Raw genomic sequence first — 21,549 nt, forward strand, 5'->3', positions numbered from 1 at the left:
TCCATGCATCTTGTCATGGTCTCCTCCACCAGTCTTCCACACTGCTTTTGGATAACTTTATGCCTGCACTCCAGGTGCAAAAATTCAAGCAGTTGGTTTGATCATTTTTAAATGGTCTCTTTTTTCAGAATTGTAGCCTATATATATTTAACATATATATAAAACTAAATCAAAATTTGTTGTCAAAATTAACACTGGAATCAAAGTCCTTTTGCTATCTGGGTGGTGATCTAGGCAAAATATACACTATACTGGTAGGCAGGGCCGTATAAAGGCCACACCCCCCCAACACCTAGCGTAACTGCTCCTAAGTTACAACATTTGACACTTAGGCCTAATTTATCCATTAAATATGATCACTAACAGCTGTCTTGTTTTTTCTTTTCTTCCTTTTCCCTTCTCTCCTTTCTTTACTGGCTTCATGATTGCTGCAGGAATGACAAATATTGTGCTTTCTGACCCTCAAGATAAACTATTCATTTTAAACTATTCATCATATTCATAAAATAGGAAATCAGTGTTACAGCTGAAATTTCCTACTTGGAATTTGGATACTTTGCAGCATAAGCAGACGTTGCATTGCATTATGGGCATTGTGGTCTATTTTAGCTGTAGTTAGTATTGTGAATGAATGTGAAATACTGATAACTTTCTTTCTTTCTTGGTGGCAAGAAAGGTATTCTAGGCTCGTCCTTAAAGTTTTGTCCTACTATCTCCCTCTTGCTTTCTCTCTCTCACACACACACACACACACACTGTACAATTTTACAGCACTAAATCTACTAGAGAATTCAGAGACTCTGTTTATTGGCAGTTTACCTCTGACATATCTGCCCAATCAAGGCCTTACATTTACAATATTCATAAGGGAAAAATTATAACTTTCTCAGCAAATAATGCTGTGGGTAATCAGAGCAACCGTGCTGCTGCTAATGGTGCTGATACAAGAGCTACTGCGAACTTTGAGATATCAGAACAGCAAACTCATTTATCTACATATTCGCACATCATTACATCAAAGAAGCACAGAATTAGAACTGAAGAGAGCTGGGGAGTTAAAACAGAGAGTCCTCACAAGATTTATTCACTCTGAAAGAGGACTTCACCACAATTTACATTTTAAAAAGTATTCTTTAATATGCTTGGTGCAATTACATATTCTCACCAAAAACTTACAGACTGCCACTTTAAATATCTGAACATGTGTAAGACCAGAAAACTTCAGAATAGCCTCCCTTCTCTTCTGTTTGTTCTGACCTGAGCTGGAGTATTGATTGCATGGATCTCATTGATTGCAATGGAAGGATCGATAGCAGGGTGCTCATGCTAGCTCTATAGATTTTTGGGCTGCAGAGGAAAAAAATCATGCTGCCATGGCAACCACAGTCAGGGATGACCTAGAGAGGGATGCAAATGATAAGATAGTGAAGAACATAAAGTTTTTACATTACATTTGCTTTGACTTTTATTTAATTGCCGACAGGATCAACACAATATATATAGGGCACTATTTTAGCATTCTGTAGTAGCACACAGCTGGATTTAGGGCAACGCACATAAGGCATGAACTAATTCTCTTAATTAATCATGGGTGTGGATCATTTTGGGCGTAATGTGAAATAAACCAATCAGCGTGCCACTTTTCATTCCCTTTAAGATTCAGGTGAGCTCTGACTTTGGTGCGTTCGTATCTTAACAGTGCGGTGCTTTTGTGTGTCTCAGCAGAGGATACTGACCTGTGTGTTCACACTGTGAAGATACACCAGCAGCTTATTTAAGGGAACACACAATGTTATTTTATTCTTTATTCTGTTTATTGTCAAGGTAAAATTCAGGTTTGTGCTCTGCAGAGTGTGTGTGCGGGTTTAACGAGCGGGGGTGTACAAGTGCTGATGATTGACTGTTGTCAGGGTTTTAATCGGCCAGTGGAGCTCCTGTGTTTTCCACCGCCAAAATATATAGAAACACGCGAGAAATTTACCTGAACACACCTCACTTCCAGACCACCACACCCATCAGTGTAGATTTATTCCTAAACTCTGAAGCTATTTTAAATGTGCAGGTGCAAGGAGTGAAAATAGACTGTTGAGGGGGTGTAAGATAGCAACTAGCATCGCGACATGCCTTGCGCAGAATGTACAATAGAGCATGATGTGTGTAATCTGCTCATCTTCATTTAATTTGTTAATAAACACCCATTGTTTCACAATTCTCCACACATTCTCTGTTGGGGATAAATCAGGACTGCTGGCATGTTATCGTGAAGACAGCATATTGTCACACTTTTGTCCAGTTTTGTCCTTTTTATGGTCCGTCTCTGTGGGCTACAGTATTTGGTACATGGTTCTGTTTTGTTGTGGCCAGGTGGTTTGCTTTTGCTGTTTTTACAGCTATAGCTGCACAGCTGCACCAGGAAACGTGTGGGTACGAGAGAGAAGCACAAAGTGCTAATGCTAATGCGTAAAAGCAAAAATAAAGATGCATGAAAAAGATGCATATGAAAGTGACTCAAATTTGATTTGAAAAAATCTGATTTGGCATGTTTACACGGTCATGATAAAAAGACCTGTGCCACATTGAGCAAAGAATCTGATTTGAGTCACTTCAGCCTGGTAATGTGAATGTAGCCTTGGACTTGTTGCTGAGAACAGTCTGGATGGTCCATGTTGTCTTTGGTCTGGAGCTCATAGCATCAATTTCTTCTAAAATGATCTACTAAATACTGATTCTGACCAAAGTGGACTGTGTTTCCATGACAGTGTATCCATCCCAGATCCAGTACATTTATTAAAAATGTATATAAATGATACCTTGAGCAAAAAAACATAAAATATATTGGGTTATACTGGCTGCAATCAAATAAAAGTCCATGCACACATAAGAAACACTGTAATTATTTTTTATTTGCCAAATTCCGGCTTTCCCAATTCTATTTATTGACCATTTAAAGTGAGTGTTAGTCTTCTAAATACATTTTATTTTAGTCACTGCAGTGATATCTGGAATAGCCCCAACAGCTTAGGTTCAGTGAATTGTTTTGGCATATATGACATTGGCTGGGACTCACACACCCCTGTCCCATCTGCTGTGTAACAATGGGTACAATTGTCTGAGTATTAATAGTAGGTTTGATCCCCATTGTCTTGCATTTCTAGCTTGCTGCACACACACACACACACACACACTCACACAAACACACACACACACAGATACTGCGTGGTATGCAAAGCATCAGTAGCTATTTGAGTCTGAAAATGGAACAACCCAGTTAACGTTTGCCTTCTGTCATCTCCTTATTGACCATCCTTAATATTATTATAACAGCACACAATTACGTAACAGACTCTCAGTCCCAGCTAACAATTTTTGGTTGTGAATGTTAAATCTAACATTCCTAGAACGTTCAATCTTTCAATTTGTCTTTAAAGGATGACACCTTCTCGAATCCTGTTCATGCAGCTTGCCATCAGCTACCGGAGCCCTGAGAGAGCACAACTGGCCTAGATCTTTCTGGGTGGGTAGGTAGCGCTCTTTCCCCTCATCACTTCAAAGGATGATGCCGATCAGCACAAGGCATCTGTGAGCTAAAGTATTAGAACCGAGTCGCTGCACTGTGTTGCTACTCGGCAATGTTACATTTCTCCCAACTTATCTGGCCAATTGTTCCACCTATATTCAGCTGCTACTCAGCTGTATATCCCTCATCACTAGTGACACCAAAACACAAGGAGGGTGAAGACTAGCACATGCCTCCTCCGACACATGTGAAGTCAGACTCCACCTCTTTTCAAACTGCTGCTGATGCAGCATTGCCGAGTCAGAGGAAAGCGCAGCGACACGGTTCTGATACATCAGCTCACAGATAGACGCCTTGTGCTGATTGACATCAACCTACGAGTCATGAGGGGAAAGAGCGCCATCTACCCACCCAAAGAGAGCAAGGCCAATTGTGCTTTCTCAGGGCTCTGGCAGCTGATGGCAAGCTGCATGACCGGGATTCGAACCAGCGATCTCTCAATCATAGTGGCAGCGCTTTAGACCGCTGGACCACTCAACACATTAGAACATTATTTTTTTAAACGTTACAGGCTAACCTTCCTAGGACCTTTTCAAAGAATCTCATAGGCTAAGGTGATCAGATGTCCCTGTTTTTTGGGGACAGTAACTGTTTTTGTTGGCTTGTCTCCCCCAAAAAAACACTACCCTAACAGACAGGCCTGGAGCTTTAATGAAAAGTGTCAGATTAGCAGCTTCAGTTCGTCCACAGACTGCAGACAGATCAATTAAGCTGCTTGAGAGTGGGAAAATCTCAGCGTTCTGAAGAATTTATCATATAAAACGCGCTTCGGTCATGCCACCAACAGGCCTGAACGAGGTCTAAAATGTAATGTCCTTTCGTGCCACAGCCGTTCATGTTAAAGAGGTCTATGGGGGCTGTTTGGACTTTATAAAACTGTCAGACTCAGACAGGTGACTCTGGCCAGACATGAAGGCAACAATCCCGAATCTCCCCAGGGTCTTCCCATTAATCTCCGAAGCTTGGGTTCCTGTTATTCTAAACCACTGTTGTCCCAAACCCAAGAGCCTGGGGTTTTACGAAAGGAGGGGAGACAGGAGGCCTTAGCGCGGGGGTCATCATTTACCTGTCACTTCCTAAAGAGGGCATGGGTTATTTATATCGTCCAGTAGAGGAGGACATGGCGGGGCTACATAAGGCCATCCGTCCGCGCCCCATTGTCCAGCTGCTTTTTGGGAATCCCTCATTGTTCCACCGGCCTCCGCCCAGCTACAATCATGGTGAGTGGAGATGCATGGAGCTCTGGTAGTAGCTGAGTATAGCATGTAGTATAGGCATCAGTGTAGGGATGGGAATGAGACAGAAGGAGAATGATGCTACTGATGGAAGATCTCTACATCGCCAGCATCACTGCTTTGATGAACTAAGAAATAAGTTAGTTTTCTTGATTTGTAGCATTCAGCTGATTTCCATGAACAACAGTCATTGTGATGTATTTACCTGTGCTTAGAAAAGAACAGAAAACCAATTGTCTTATAATATGAGTATTATAATATTAATGTTTATGTAAAAATGTATATTGGGATTTGTATATTATGTTGTATGTTAAAAAAAAGTTTTGATTGTGGTTGTGTAGTAGATAAAATAAAAATAAAACAGAGTAGAATACTGTATCATAATTCTAATTGAGAGATAGCAAAACAGTTAAGATAATAATAAGGATGCATTGAATCTGAATAGTGCACTGAATAGTAAAAGTAAGAGTATACAGCTCTTTAAAAATCACTTCAGTTTCTGAATCAGTTTCTCTGATTTTGCTATTTATAGGTTTATGTTTGAGTAAAATGAACATTGTTGTTTTATTCTATAAATTTCAAACATTTCTCCCAAATTCCAATTAAAAATTTTGCCATTTAGAGCAATTATTTGCAGAAAATGAGAAATGGCTGGCATAGCAAAAAAAAGAAGCTTTCACCCCTTAAATAATGCAAAGAAAAAACAAATTCATATTCATAAAGTTTTAAGTTGAGTTCAGAAATCAATATTTGGTGGAATAACCCTGTTTTTAACTAAAGTTTTCATGCATCTTGGCATGTTCTCCTCCACCAGTCTTACACACTGCTTTTGGATAACTTTATGTCACTCCTTTACTCATTCAACACATTGAATGAGAAGAGGTGTGTCCCAATTTTTGACTGGTACTGTATCTTGGGTATATTGGCTAGATTTGGCTAGTCCTCATTATATTTTTACATCCATTAACTCCAAATCATTAAAACTAAGACATTTTATTGGCTCATTAATCATAACTTCTTACCACATTATAATGAAGAAATTGCCATATTTAAAATTTGCACCATGTCAATAAGTAAAAACTGCAAAAATTAATACACAAGATGTTTGTCTGACAAAATGCAAAATTAACCTCAATCTTTGCTGCTTTTTTAAATATGTTAAATGTACAAGTTGTTGTGTGACAGCAACGATTGTTATTTGTATTTTATATATGAAACTATAAACATATTAGCAGTCCATTTATGTTGACACACAGATTCATATTATGTACAAAAAAAAGGCAAAAACAACAGAAAAGTAGTTACATGGATTTTGATAATGTCAAATGCCAAAAACTAATGTAATTTTATGGAGATGTGGATTTCATTTTCCAGCAGGACTTGGCACACTGCCCACACTGCCAAAAGTACCAAATGGTCTTATATAATGTAGATTTTTTCTGAGACACTGATTTTTGGGGTTTTCATTGATTGTAAGACATAATCATCAACAATAAAAGAAATAAACACTTAAAATAGATCAGATCTGTGTTTAATACATCTATATAATATATGAATTTCACATTTTGAACTGAATTACTGTAATAAAGTATTTTTTCAATATTATTTCATTTTTTTGAGATGTGATATATTTTGTGATACATTTTAAAGTACCTTTGCTGTAACAGTAATAATACTACAAATATATATTTTGGTGTGCCATTATATCATAGTGTTAATGTCCCTTGTGAAAAAAAAGTAATATACTGTATATATTATATACATTTCTGTTCACTCTTCACATTCACATTTGCAGGCACCCAAAAAGGCGAAGAAGCGTTCAGCAGAGGGAGCCAACTCCAACGTCTTCTCCATGTTTGAGCAGGCCCAGATCCAGGAATTCAAAGAGGTCTGATTTTCACACCTCCTTTCCCCTTTCATCCCTCCATCCCCGGCCTCGTATTTCTGTCTGCTGCATTGTCAGTGTCTCTGTGTTAGCCTGTGTTAGCCTGTGTGTGGTATGTGGAGCATGCTCTGTTTGTGGCCTGCTCCGGGTGGAGAATGGTGACACCCTGATAAATCTCCAGACCCTGTCAGCAGTGATAACACTGGGAACGGAACGACAGCATGGCTCAATCCTCCAAACATCAGAGAGAACGAGGAGTTCGGGACAATAACGTGATTTTTCTCTAAATGTCCTCTGAACTGCAGCTCCTCTGTGTGGCCTGATCTGAGTCTGGACCTGTTTTGTGTTGCAGGCGTTCACCATCATGGACCAGAACAGAGACGGCTTCATTGACAAGAACGATCTGAGGGACACGTTTGCAGCTCTAGGTTGGTTTAGGCAAAATTCATCATCAGTCTGAAAATAAATGTCTTAGCCTATGAAAGCAATCAGTAATCAATCTGTGATGCAGGCCGTTGGGTTATAAGTAGGGCTATCACACATACAGTATTTCCCCCAGGCCATTTAAATGGTCATCCCCCCATTTATGTAAGAATTGGCCAATGCGAAACACTTCCTGCGATTTTTATACTCAGCAAATTAAGTTCCAATTCAGAAATCCATGCAACCAAGCTGAGATGTTTACAATAGTTAAAAAAATAAAAGTTTCCTCTATCCAATTTATCATAATTTATCATGCATTCTTAATTCCAGCGTCCCACATTGGCTTCATGTCCCCTCAAACATACAAGTGTCAGTCCATGTTATTTTGTTTTTAAACTGAAAGCAGAAGCATTTCTAAGTAAAGAAGGGATAAAATGTTGTGTTTAATGGTACCAGTGTTCTGGAACGACCATCCCTGCTAAGCCTAAAAGCCTAAATTAATTCTAAAAAACTGGGGTGTCGGGTGTCTTATCGCGGGAGTTCTTCTTCTTCTGGCCACGTCACGCGTCTTTACGTACTTACGTCACATGTACAGCCTCTAAAAGAGGATTCAGTTCAGTTTTACTGAACGTGAGCGGCTGGTGGAGCAATGGAGACTTCAGAAGGGGAAACTCAGACCTCAGTGGCTCATTCACTCATAGTGAAAACAAAGTGTGTAGTTGAAGTGAAGTTTCTGACTGAGCTCTCTTTCTCTCTGACCGCATCACACCCACCCAGTTTAAAATGATTCTTCCTCATGCTCAGTGCAATTACCAATTCTCACCAGAGAGGGCCCTAAATCCCTAAACTTATGGATATCAGCTTTAATTGACACTGCTAATATACATATAAACGCATTTTACATTCTATCTATCCCTATCTTTCATTCTAAGCAAGACATGTCTCAATGCTCATTGCTATCTTACACCACACCAACAGTCTATTTTTACACCTTAAGACCAGCGTCATCTACATAGCAGTGGTAGTTGTGAATATATCTAAGCTGATGGGCAGGGTGGTCTCTGGTGGAAGTGAGGTGTGTTCAGGTAAACTTCTGGTGTATTGCTTTCTTGGAAACGGAAAACACAGATGCTCCACTGACTAAATATAACCTACACAGACCTCAACAGTGAGACATTCATTGCTATCTTGGCAGTGACTTGTCAACAGATGAATCCCCAATGGGCATACAATAGAATAATAATAACATTATTCTACATCAACGCAAAATATAGGTCATTGTCATATTACTTTTGTTAGTGTTAGCTAATGCAAACTAGCAGGTTCCCTCTGCTGAAAAGCATTGAAAACATCCAGGTGGGTGCGCCATTAACATAGCAATCCGCCAATATTAAAGCCTGGCTCTTAAAGGGAATGGCAAGTGACACGCTATTTTGGTTTATTTTATGTTACCTTCAAAAAACACCCATGATTGATTAAGGGAATAACTACATTTCTTTTACTCATTTCGAGCCAAGCAAGCTGTCCTTTTCCTGTGATTACGATAACAAAGACACACTGATACACCCTAAATCAAGCTGCAGAGTGCGTGGTAATAAGTAGTTTATGGGAGATTTTAAAGATTATGATATTAAAATTATAATTTTCCTTATTGTTTTTGGAATAACAGGACGCCTCAATGTAAAGCAGGAGGAGATTGATGACATGCTGAAAGAAGCCTCCGGACCCATCAACTTCACTGTGTTCCTCACCATGTTTGGAGAGAAGCTAAAGGGTCAGTATTGGAGAGATGGCACATGAAGTTTTGGTGCATTCTTAAGAATAAAAAACAACTGAACCAAAGGCTTGGACCCCAATGATTGCCACTTACAGGGAAATTTGAAGACAGAAAATAAATTCTCATAATGATATACAGTTGCAAGAAAAAACATGTGAACCCTTTGGGATTACTTGGATTTCTGCATAAATGTGTTATTAAATGTGTTCTGATCTTCAACATGTTAACATTCACAGTAAGGGAGAGATTTCTGTAAGTCTTCAGCTGACACTCTAGGATTCTTCCTCACCTCATTGATCATTCTGCGCTGTGCTCTTGCAGTCATCTTTACAGGACGACCACGCCTAGGGAGAGTAGCAACACTGTTGATCTTTCTCCATTTTTTAGACCGTCTGTCTTACCGTGGACACATGAACATCAAGGCTTTTAGAGATACTTTTGTAACCCTTTCCAGCTTCATGCAAGTCAACAATTTTTGATTGTAGATCTTCTGAGAGCTCTTTTGTGTGAGGCATGATTCACATCAAGCAATGCTTCTTAAGAACAGCGAACTCAAAACTGGTGTGTGTTTTTTTATAGGGCAGGGCAGCTTTAACCAACACATCCAATCTCATCACATCCTGCCTCCAATTAGCTCTTAGAAAAGTCATTGGCCTAGGAGTTCACATACTTTTTCAACTTGTTCAATAAAACCATGCAAACATAATTTGTGTGTGGTATTAGTTTAAGCAGGCTGTGTTTGTCTATGTATACTTTTGATGACCAATTTATGCAGAAATCCAAATAAACCCCAAGGGTTCACATACTTTTTCTTGCAACTGTATGTATAATGTATAATTCTAAACAATGAAGTACAATTTGAGGTAAAATACAAAATGAGGAAAGCACTTGCAATCTGTTAGATAAAATATGTTGATTAATCATTTTCAGGCGCTGATCCAGAGGAGACCATCCTCAACGCCTTCAAAGTCTTTGACCCGGAGGGTAAAGGTGTTCTGCGGAAAGAGTAGTGAGTTGTTCTCTCACTGTTTTCTTGAGTTGGCCTCCTCCAGGTTGTTTTCTAGTGAATCACCTAACAAATACACTGTTTGCTTTTCTCTCTTTATTTCTAGTGTTACAGAGATGCTGACCACACAAGCTGACAGATTCTCTAAAGAAGAGGTGAGAAACTACCAAGCCACCAATGCACCAATGCAAATGTCCATAAACTAAGGCGATTTGGGAAAAGATTTAATCAGCAATCCAACATTTTTATTCTTGTCTTAAAATCAGGTAAAAAATATACCTTGCTATTGACTATAAAAAAGAAGGCAGCTGAAGGAAAGTTGGTTCCACCATCTGTCAGTGGGGTGATAGATTTAATAAACCAACAGTTACTGATTTCCAGTGGTGGCCTATTTACTTTAAAAAAGTAATCTGATTACTGATTACCCCTTTAAAAAGTAACTTAGTTACTATGTGGAATACTTGATTTTAAAATAAGTAAGTTAGATTACAAGTTACTTTATTAGTTACGTTCAGCAGCTGCCGACAACAGTCCAGACACACTTTATTGGAAGCTTCACTCCACTTTTTGAACTTGTTGTGTAAGTGTGCTGCTGAGACTCATTTCAAACATTTCTTCAAAATTGAAGCTGTGTTGTTGTGGAAATTTGTTTCCAGCGCAAAGTGAACAACCAACCTTGATAAAATACTGTAGCGAATCTGAAGCAATATTCTGTGTTTACTGACTGCTAAAAATGCACTGTGGTGTTTAGGGTATAGGATGAGTGTGATTGGGGGAGAGCATCTCTGTGTGTGTGTGTGAGGAGCAGAAGAAGGGAGGTTTGCTGTGTGTGTGTGTGTGAGGTGGAGAGAGAGGGGGGGGCTCGCTGTGTTTGTGTGTGTTCAGCCTGAGTGCTAGTTTTAGCCTGTTAGCATGTTAGCTTGCTAGCCTGTTGTTATTTTGGCATGGTTGAAGCCGACAGCAACGACTGAAAGTTACAGCAATAAAGCGACAATAATTATGTATCTTTTTACTCAAGAAAATGACAAAATAATAACACACAGTGACTTGGACAAGTAATTTAAATCTAAAAAGTTAAATCTAAAAAAAGTCAGATTAGAGTAACGCATTACTGCTGCAGTGGATAAGTCTATATTCTAATGGATGAAACAGTTCAAAACCACTTTTTTACTGCTGTGCTCTAGCAGAGGACCCCCTGTCTTGGTATCATTAATAGGCATTGCTCCCAGTTTACAGTAGTGAGGAGTATTTTCAGAATATAACAAAACAGTTTATAGTCTGTACACTGCAAAAAAAATCCATTGGCAAAACTTAATACAAATATATGTATATTAACAAAAAAAATCTGCCAATGGGGTAAGCAACATTTTCTTAGTAAGATTTCTTACAAAAAGCAATGGCAAAGTCCCAAAATGAGTGAAGAAACACCTAAATCAAGCACAAAAGTCACTGTTTTTGGACATAAGAATCAGAATAACTTGATTATTCATTGCTGCTTGATTGTGCTTATTTTGAGTTCAAATTACTTAAAATAAGGTACAAATTCTAAGTAAGAATGATTAAGATAATTATCCCTAAAATAAGCAAAATAATCTAACACTTACACGCAATGCTTAGTAAGACAAAAAGTCTTATCAGAGAAGAAAACAAGATTTATTGCCTTAAATTTAAAAAATTTCACTTGCTAAGATTTAGTTTTTTGCAGTGTAGTGAAACTCTTTTACAGTGGAACCTCTAATTTTACGGTAATATCTAAAAATACTGCTAAAACACACTGTTTTACCTGTGGGATAACAGTTCAGAGTTTGTACCACTAAACACACATTAGCTGTTGCTAAAAACAAGTGATTTTATCAGAAGCATTTATCAGAAGTACATCATATTTTATCTCAACTTATCTAAACAGAGGCTGCATTTTTTATACAAACACAAAGAGGCAAAAAAATTTGCCATCGGAATTTTGGATACTTTGATCTAATTGGGGTAAAAAATAACTAGATCTGGATCTGTAATGTTGACAACAGCAGCAAAGAAGTCATTGTAATCCAACATATTTCAATTTAAACTCCAGTCTTATAGGGGAAGGGCAGTAAAGTGGCCCATTACATTACAGGAACTGCTTGCCAGACAAAGCTGGTTGCTGTAGTTGATAACAATATTGCATTTCCTATGGCAGTCTACTATCTGATTTACAAGTGTTGCTTGTTAATCTATCTTTTCTCTAATCTGTGATGGCTATGTGTACCTACTGGTATTTTTTTAAGTAGTAAACCTCTATCTTTATTATCCTTATAATAATAATAATCATAATCTCCACAGATGGAGCAGATGTTCACCGCCTTCCCCCCAGATGTGTCAGGAAACCTTGACTACAAGAACCTGGTCCACATCATCACCCACGGAGAGGAGAAGGACCAGGAGTAAAGCTACTGTCCAACTGTGTCCAGCCTCTGACCACTGCATCCGCCTCCTTATACCCACTTATTGATTGTTATAATGGCTGTAAGTTCTTCTGCAGCTTGTCCAAAACAACAAAACAAAAACCTGTGACTCCGCCCAAATTAAAGTGTTGTTTTTTGTGTATAATAGTGAATCTGTGCTTGTACAATAAACAGCTTTTGCACTTTTGGCTTTGTCTTTATGATTTGTTTTCATGCATTTACTAGTGCATTTTAAAAAATAGAATATAATTGAAAAGTTACTTTATTTCAATAATTCAGTTTACAATGTAAAACTCATATATTATATAGATGTATTAGACATAAAAATTATCTATTTTAGGTGTTTATTTATTTCATTGTTGATTATTAGGGCTTCCAGCCAGTGAAAACCCAAAAATCAGTGTCTCAGAAAATACGAATTTTATATAAGATCAATTGGTATTTTTGGCAGTGTGGGCAGTGTGCCAAGTCCTGCTGGAAACTGAAACATCAACATCAACAATAAAATAAATAAATGATTAAAATAGATCATTCTGTGTGTAATGCATCTATATAGTATATGAGTTTCACATTTTAAACTGAATTACTGAAATAAAATAACTTTTTAATGATATGCAAATTTTTGAGATGAACTAGAACATTGTAGAATAGTGGGGATTAAGGACAAAACATTCTAGAACAATCTGGATAGGGCAAGATTTCTGAAAATAGTGTAAATCGGGCATATTATATTCTTAAATATTCTAAATGTTCTGGAATAATTGTATTAAAAATAATGGGTTACAAAAACTTTTAGAAAAGACTAAATTAGGAAAAATATAGAGCAGTTATAATGGGGGTACAACAATCTTGAATTGGGTAAATTGCAGAACTTGAAATATAGAACAGTTTTAATAACAGTATATCATTGTTGAAAAGTGTGAAATGGCACAGAAAATATCAGAATAATATGTACTTTGCAGAAGAATTTGAATAGTCTTTAAAACATCCTAAAATAGTGTAAATTTGGAAAAAAAAGAAAACAGAACAATGTAGAAACATTTGGATAGGGGCACAGCATGATGCAATGGTGTAACATCTGCACAGAATTTAAAAAAACTTATAGAAAAACTAAATGCTGATTACAAATATTAAAATATAAAATAATTTTAGAATGCTGTTGTCAGGATTACCCAGGCAGGTAGACGAGGAGACGGACACAAGTGCAGGTAGGGCGAAATAAATAAATAATTTATTAAATAAATAACAAAGAATGGGAGACTGGACGGGAGACACAGGGGAGCACAGGTCACTTGGGGAAGACACACAGAGACACGAGACGAGGCCAAGACGTGACAGAAGCCTCCCCCTAAACGCGCAGCTCCCGAGGCGCGTAAAAACGAACCCCGGGGGCTGGCGGCGGGGAGAGGCAGGGGACAGGGAACTGGACGGTGGACGGAGACTGAACAGGAGACTGGACATGAAACGGGACAGGAGACTGGACGGGACTGGACATGGGAACAGGGACGAGGACATTAACAGGGACAGAAACTAACACTGTAACTGGGACGGGAACAGAGACAGAGACAGACACGGGTACAGGGACATAGACAGAGACAGGGACCAAAACGGGGAGAGACACAGGGACCAAAAACATAGGTGGGTGCCCAGGGCTGGCAAAAGTCTGGGGAAAAGACGGAGGCAAAGTCTGAGGCAAAGTCTGAGGAGCCAGCCTGGGCACAGTTCTGGGGACAAAGTCCGGGGGCCTCGGTGCCTGCCTGGGTACATGGGACCTGGGACGAAACACTGTCCTGGGAGCAGAAACCGGTGGGGTGGCGACTCGGGCAGCGGGAGCTGGTGCTGGCGGCGCGGCGACTCTGGCAGCGGGAGCTGGTGCTGGCGGCGTGGCGACTCTGGCAGCGGGAGCTGGTGCTGGCGGCGCGGCGACTCTGGCAGCGTGAGCTGACACGGAGGCTTGAACAGCTGGAGCAGACACGGAGGCTTGAACAGCTGGAGCAGACACGGAGGCTTGAACAGCTGGAGCAGACACGGAGGCTTGAACAGCTGGAGCAGACACGGAGGCTTGAACAGCTGGAGCAGACATGGAGGCTTGAAATGCTTCAGCAGACACGGAGGCTGGAGCAGCTGGAGCAGACACGGAGGCTGGAGCAGCTGGAGCAGACACAGAGGCTTGAACAGCTGGAGCAGACACGGAGGCTTGAACAGCTGGAGCAGACACGGAGGCTTGAAATGCTTCAGCAGACACGGAGGCTGGAGCAGCTTCAGCAGACACGGAGGCTGGAGCAGCTTCTGCAGACACGGAGGCTGGAGCAGCTTCTGCAGACACGGAGGCTTGAGCAGCTTCTGCAGACACGGAGGCTTGAGCAGCTTCTGCAGACATGGAGGCTTGAGCAGCTTCTGCAGACACGGAGGCTTGAGCAGCTTCTGCAGATACGGAGGCTTATGCAGCTTCTGCAGACACGGAGGCTTGAGCAGCTTCTGCAGACACGGAGGCCGGACTGGATCTGCAGCCTCGCCGGTAGAGTCAAGCGCGGAAAGCGCGGGGCCGCCGATAAAGTCCAGCGTGGAGAGAGTCCCAGAGCGCGGCTGAGCGGCCGCGGAGATAGTCCCAGAGAGAGGCTGGATTGCAGCGGCGGAATCCAGCTCTGCAGCCGCCATGAAAGCCAGCTCCTCAGCCTGAGGTGCTGGCGCTGCAGCTGTGAGGCTCAAAGCTGCGGTTGCCGCAAAAACCCAGACTGGATTAATACTCTCTCCGGCAGAGTCAAGCACGGGGAGAGTCTCTAGTCGCGGCTGGCTCGCCGGGTGGGAGGTCCTGTAGCGCGGTTCGGCTGCTACCGCGGAAATCACGGAGCGCGGTTTGGCAGCAACCGCGGAGAACACGGGGTGCGGTTTCACAGCCATCGCGGAAGTCACGGAGTGCACCGTCTCGGCCGCGGGTTTCACGGAGCGCGGCTTAGCCGCTGAAGAGGAGAGTGTCTTGGCCGCGGGAGGAGCTAGCTTGAGAGGCGCCGGAGATGCTAACACCTTAGCCACAGGGGAAGCTAGCACTGGAACCGCCGGTGAGGAGCGCGCCTTGGAAGGCGGATGGACGCGAGTCAGGACGGCCTCGAGAGCCGGGTAGAGCACCGCCCCAGGGGGAAACGGTAACGGAACACGGGCCGGTGCGGGGTAGAGCTCCTCCTCTTCTTCGGAGCTGTTGGGAGCGCACCCGAGAAAGTCCCATGGGTCGCGCTTGACCCACCTCTGGTCCTCGTAGGCTCCGCGTAGTCCAGGGTGAGGACCGAGGCTCACCGCGCCAACCCATATCGCCCCCCCAAGAAAATCCTCCCCGAAAATGGGGTCTTTTTCCGGCTGGCGGGACCCCTTAGAACGCTTACCCCGAGGCCTGCGGCGTCCATGAGGCCTCGAGTTTTCCTGCGCCGGGATCCCGCCTGGAGTACGGCGAATCGCCATCCTGGTGCCAGTCCAGGCAGAACCTGCTGTGTCCATGTTAAGGTCGGTCTTTCTGTCAGGATTACCCAGGCAGGTAGACGAGGAGACGGACACAAGTGCAGGTAGGGCGAAATAAATAAATAATTTATTAAATAAATAACAAAGAAACAAGTAAACACGTAACAAGGATAATAAACCAAAATAAACGAGGGAGACTAGAGAACATAAACAAACAAGAGATAATAAGAATAAACAAACAGGGAATAACAACAAGGAACTAAACTCGATAAAATAATAACTAACAAACAAACCGTGAGTAAATAAACAAAGAAGCAAGCGAGAGACTTAATAAATACAAAACAAAACAGGGCAGGGATAAATACACAAATAACCAATAACCAAAACAAATCAGAGAACCTAAACTAAACCAACTAGAGAATAAAATAATAAACAGGGAATATATACAAGAGAAGGACTAGAAATAAACAAGGAAATAAACAAGAAGCTAAACTAGACAAGGTAAAACTAAACTAAGCAGGGCAAGGGAAACAAACAAGGAATAAACACGGAACTAGGGCTTTAGCAACACAGAAACGCGGAGAGACAGACAACAGTGGAAGGTGCAAAGACCATGGGGAGACAAAGTGGCAGAGGAGGGCTATTTAAAGAAACAGGAAACACACTATAATTAGAAACACCTGGGGAAGGGGCGGAGCTACAAATGAGACACAGGTGGAAAAGTACTAAGACGGGAGACACAGGGGAGCACAGGTCACTTGGGGAAGACACACAGAGACACGAGACGAGGCCAAGACGTGACAGCTGTGTAGAACAATTGTGGAATATTTCACTATACATAGGGTATACTACTCTGGAAAACAGCGAATTAGATACAAAACATTCTGGAACTATATTCACAACATTCTAAATTAGTTTATTTTGGGCTATGACATTTAAAAATGGTATAAATTTACAAAGGGGACAGCAATATTTTAGAATATAGAGAATCGGGAATAAAACATTCTGTAATTCGGTAACATTGTAATGGGGTTACAACATTATTAAATAGTGTGAATTGGGCACTGAAAATTCCAGAAAAAAGTGAAAATGTTACAACAATTTAAGTAGGGTACAGAATAATGAAATTGGGGCAAACTTTCTAGAGCAGTCTTGCATAGAGTAAACTCTGCTTTTAGAACTATCTGTATATGGGCACAGCATTTTAAAATGGTTTAAATTGGACATACAACACTCTAGAATAGTGTCAATTTGATATTAAATATTTAATAATAGATTCTAGAATAGAGAAATTGGGAATCAAGCCTGGTAATAGAACTATTTAATAGGGTCACAACATTACTGAACATTGTGAATTCAACATATACGATTCCAGAAGAAACATTTTTAACTATTTGAATGGGGAAACAACATTCTTGTCTATAGTGAATTAGGAAAAAAAGCATTCTAGAATGCTGTACACTAGGCACAGTACAAACCAGAATGGTCTGAATGTTCTAGAACAATTTTAAGTGTAAACTTGAAACAGAACATAATAGAATGCTGTAAACTGGGCACAGAACAATCCAGAATGTTCTAGAACAATTTTAAGTGTAAACTTGAGATTTGGATCTGTTGTGCAGAATAGCTTGCAGGTGTTCTCACAGACATTTTTAACATTTCTTTGAGCACTGCTATTGTGTCAACATGCTTCAAGACCACTCCATCGTTCCTGTGCCAAAGATGTCACCAGTGTCCTGCCTCAATGACTATCATCCCATTGCACTTACTCCCACCATTATGAAGTGCTTTGAGAAGCTGGTCATGAGGCACATCAAAAACCAGCTCCCCTCCTCACTGCACTCACTGCAGTTTGCGTATTGTCCAAACCGATCAACAGACTGCTATATTGGAATGCTGTTCATCGACTTCAGTTCAGCATTCAACACCATCACCCCTTAGCATCTGATCAGAAATGAACTCCTGAACTCCTTCATCTGCAACTGGATCTCTAAATGTGGATAAAACATAAGAGATGCCGAGAAGATTCAGATCAGAGTCTCTCTCCCCTCCATTACTGACATGCTGCATCCACAAAGCCACCAGCATTGTGGACCCATTCCTCACATGGATTTTTAGCTCTGATGCCTTCCGGCAGAAGATACAAGAGCATCCAAGCCTCCACTACCAGACTCTGCAACAGCTTTATCCACCAGGCAGTCAGACTTCTCCACACACAGAACCTCCACTACCAGACACTGCAACAGCTTCTTCCACCAAGCAGTCAGACTCCTAAACACACAGAACCTCCACTACCAGACTCTGTAACAGCTTCTTCCAACAGGCAGTCAGACTCCTCAACACAAAGAACCTCCACTACCAGACTCTGTAACAACTTCTTCCACCAGACAGTCAGACTCATCAACACACAGAACCTCCACTACCAGACTCTGTAACAGCTTCTTCCACCAGACAGTCAGACTCCTCAACACATGGACATAACTGAACACCTCCCACCTCCCACCACTCCTCAAACTCACACAAAGACTGTACTGAAACCACCTAACAATCTATTCACATTACAATTGTAGGTGTAAATTTGGAACAGAACATTCTAGAATGGTGTAAACTGAGCATATAACATTCCAGGATGGTGTGAAAGTTATTGAACAAATTGACTGGGGGAAAACCAGTATGTCATGTTAGCCTGTAACAACAATACTAACTACATTCTAGAGCAATTACACAGATACAGTATAATCCACTTTCAGCACTGTTGCTCAGTGTGTTCTGAGTGCGTTTGTGTTTAGCGCTGGTTGGTTCTGAGTGTTCTGTGTTGTGTTCTGGCTGTAGTGAGTGATGCTACTAACAGGTGTTTATAGGCTTGTGTTTTTTCTGTGTGCAGGATAAAGACAAAGCCCTGCTGTGTTATTTCTGTGAGCATGCTGACGTGTCTGCTGTAATGTTATACTGGTTAAAGCGCCAGAGCGGGAAAGCGAGCGGTCTGAGACTGATCCTGCTGTCATTAACACTCCAGAGTGGACGCTCCATCAGGCCCGGGGACCTTGAGGTTAAGTCCTATTGTAAGAGACTCCTGGGCAGCTTTGAAGAGTGACATTCACGAGCGATACTGGATCATCTGCTGGAGCGCTGCTGTAAGAGTGGAATACTAATAGGATCATCAAAGGCAAGTTTTCGTCTACAGACTCCTCAAAAGTAGTGAAACGTGAAGACCTGTTCTTCTGATTTGGCTCCACGTGCAAGACATCTGATGTTTAGCATCAAAAAATGAATAGAAGATAACCAATAATTCCTGCATTCCTTTTCTGGTATTTTTATCTAAATGTCTTAAAAAACTTAATACCCAGTTTCTATTGCTGGTAGCTGTTTTTGGATGGTATAAACTGGCTTTGATGGCCAAGGTGGTTGAAAAGCTGCTCATCCAGAAGAATCTACAGTATGTTGCATTTTATTTTGGTCATGCTTGACCATTTTGATTATGCTGGTATACAGGCTACATGTGCATGTATTACAAAACCCTTTTTCTCTGCCTTAAAATAAGTTATTTGCATTCTGAAAACTTTGCGGGCTTTTTCAGTGTCACGCCTGGCGCCGAAAGAGCTCCTGTCCCTTCCACACTTAGATTTACTTGCGATCCCTAGTCTCTGGACTACTATCCCCAGAATGCACAACACACTGATGTCACTCCCTCTCACAATCACGTCACTGTACGGGCACCACCAGGAAGTCAATCACCGGAATATTGATTACACCTGTGTACACCCATATATATATATCTTCACTATACACACACCCTACTAAATATTGTAAGTTTAACACATACACATACAACTTGTTTATCCCATTGCCTGTGTTACCCTCTTGTGTAAAATTTTGTTTTGTTTTGTTTTTTTAATTCGGCTTCTGCGTACCATTTGATACCTTCTGCTCGTGTATGACCTCATGTAGAACTGAATCTTTTTTATGGTATGTTTGCTCTCTGTTGCTGTTGTATACTGGTGTTGTCCCTTAACATTTTGACTATCCCCTGTACCACTACTTTCATTAATAAACCATCTTATTTGTATCCTGTAAAGCCATCACGGACAGTAAAATGTCTTATCAAACATGAAACCTTTTTATTTAATGCTTGAACAGAAATCCTCCAGATTCAGGCATGTAATATAAGGCAGAAAATTGTCAAAAATGCTGGCCTGTTAAGGGGTTAACCAGCTTAACCACCTTCAGCTGGTCATGCTGTTTATTTTTCAGCTGGGTACAGGGCAATTCTGGTGTCACACCACCCATTTTTAGGTGTTTAAATCCTATTTATGGTAACATCTCAGACTTGGAGGCAGGATGTAAATGCAAGGAGGTTTTAATAGATGCCATAAAGCAAAATAGCAAAGAATAAAACAAAGCTGAGACTAGAAAAGTAACTAAAAAATATCTAGACTAAGATCATACTTTCAATAACTGAAGAAAAACCACTAGCAAAAACATAATAAAAAAAAACACTTTCAACACCTTCAGACCTGAATTATGTTTCAGTGACAGAATATTATATGAATGCTGTTTTCTGTCTGTAATGTATGCACAGAAAGACAACAAAACAACAAAAACATTAAATTCATTTTAACGTCCATTGTATTGGATTGCCTGTTAACATTTTTATTTTATTTATGATAATGACTTTGATAATAACCTCCTGTAAACAGTGAAATAAACGTAATAAAAAGTTCTATCACATAAAATTAGGAAAAAAGACCCTAGTGGTGGGCGGGAATATTCTACTGTTTCATTAGCTTGCAAACTTCTTATTGACTGGTTCATGATCTGTTCTGATGGACAACAGGTCTCAATTAGTGTAATGTGCAGCAAAACATCAAACAAAAATAAATGATGTCCATTGCAATGGACACAGGATCTGAAACAATGTTTTAACTAATGCAGTGTATAACCAGTAGGTGGCACAAGATCTACATCTATTCATTTTCCCATAAGCAGCTGTGTGGAACTCACCTGAGATCCTTCTCACTAGAGTTAACCACTGAAAAATAGGCTCGAGCTGGATAAACTTACTGACCAGTTCTGCTCTTTATTTACATAAAGTAAGCATAAACAAGCAAGCTGATCAGCATGACCAGCAAGACTCATCAGGTCAACCATCACAACCAGCTTGACCAACATCACTATTCTGGTCAACCAGCATGACTGAAATGCAGCAGTACACACTATACTGGTCAAGATTTGGTTCCCCAGTTTTTGATTGGATGGCCAACATTTCAATCAAACTCAACTCAACAACTCAACCATCAAAGGTTAGCTTAGACTTCAAAAATACAGCCTTCAGCAAAAGCATGAATTGTAAATAAATTGTAAATGTAAAAACGTGTTTTTATTAATCATCTTTCAAATCCAAATGCTATAAAGAAATAAACACAGAAATTAAACCTCTGCTTTTGAGTTGGTTTTGTTTTCTGTTCTTTTCTAATAAACACGGACACTTGCAGATACTCACAGACGTTTATTTGATAAGGGGATAGGCTTACAAGAGTAGTGAGGGGCAGGCAGGGTCAGTAACAGAATGGCACGAATGTAAACAACATACCAGAGAAAATTATCAGGCAATCTAGGGTCATCCATGAAAAATCCTGCAAACAAAAAGAAGAAGGCAAAAGGGAGTCAAATATACAAAAATAAGGTCGGTAGCAAGGTAATGAATAGAATGGGCAATGGTAATATAAAACAGGTTGGTAAAAAAAAAAAGGAAAAA

At 40.5% G+C, this 21,549-nt stretch overlaps 1 protein-coding gene across 1 annotated transcript; it reads left to right on the top strand.

Annotated features, from left to right (window-relative positions):
- The first annotated feature begins 4,723 nt into the window (after positions 1–4,723).
- On the top strand, positions 4,724–12,530 carry myl2a (myosin, light chain 2a, regulatory, cardiac, slow). Its single transcript, XM_022665799.2, has 7 exons — positions 4,724–4,797; positions 6,608–6,700; positions 7,050–7,125; positions 8,790–8,894; positions 9,828–9,906; positions 10,010–10,058; positions 12,223–12,530. Exons 1-7 carry the CDS (start codon positions 4,795–4,797, stop codon positions 12,325–12,327), a joined length of 510 nt encoding a protein of 169 aa, XP_022521520.1. The 5' UTR covers positions 4,724–4,794; the 3' UTR covers positions 12,328–12,530.
- Positions 12,531–21,549: the final 9,019 nt, after the last annotated feature.

The sequence above is a fragment of the Astyanax mexicanus genome, chromosome 1 (assembly GCF_023375975.1).
Source record: "Astyanax mexicanus isolate ESR-SI-001 chromosome 1, AstMex3_surface, whole genome shotgun sequence".
Lineage (NCBI taxonomy): Eukaryota > Metazoa > Chordata > Actinopteri > Characiformes > Acestrorhamphidae > Astyanax > Astyanax mexicanus.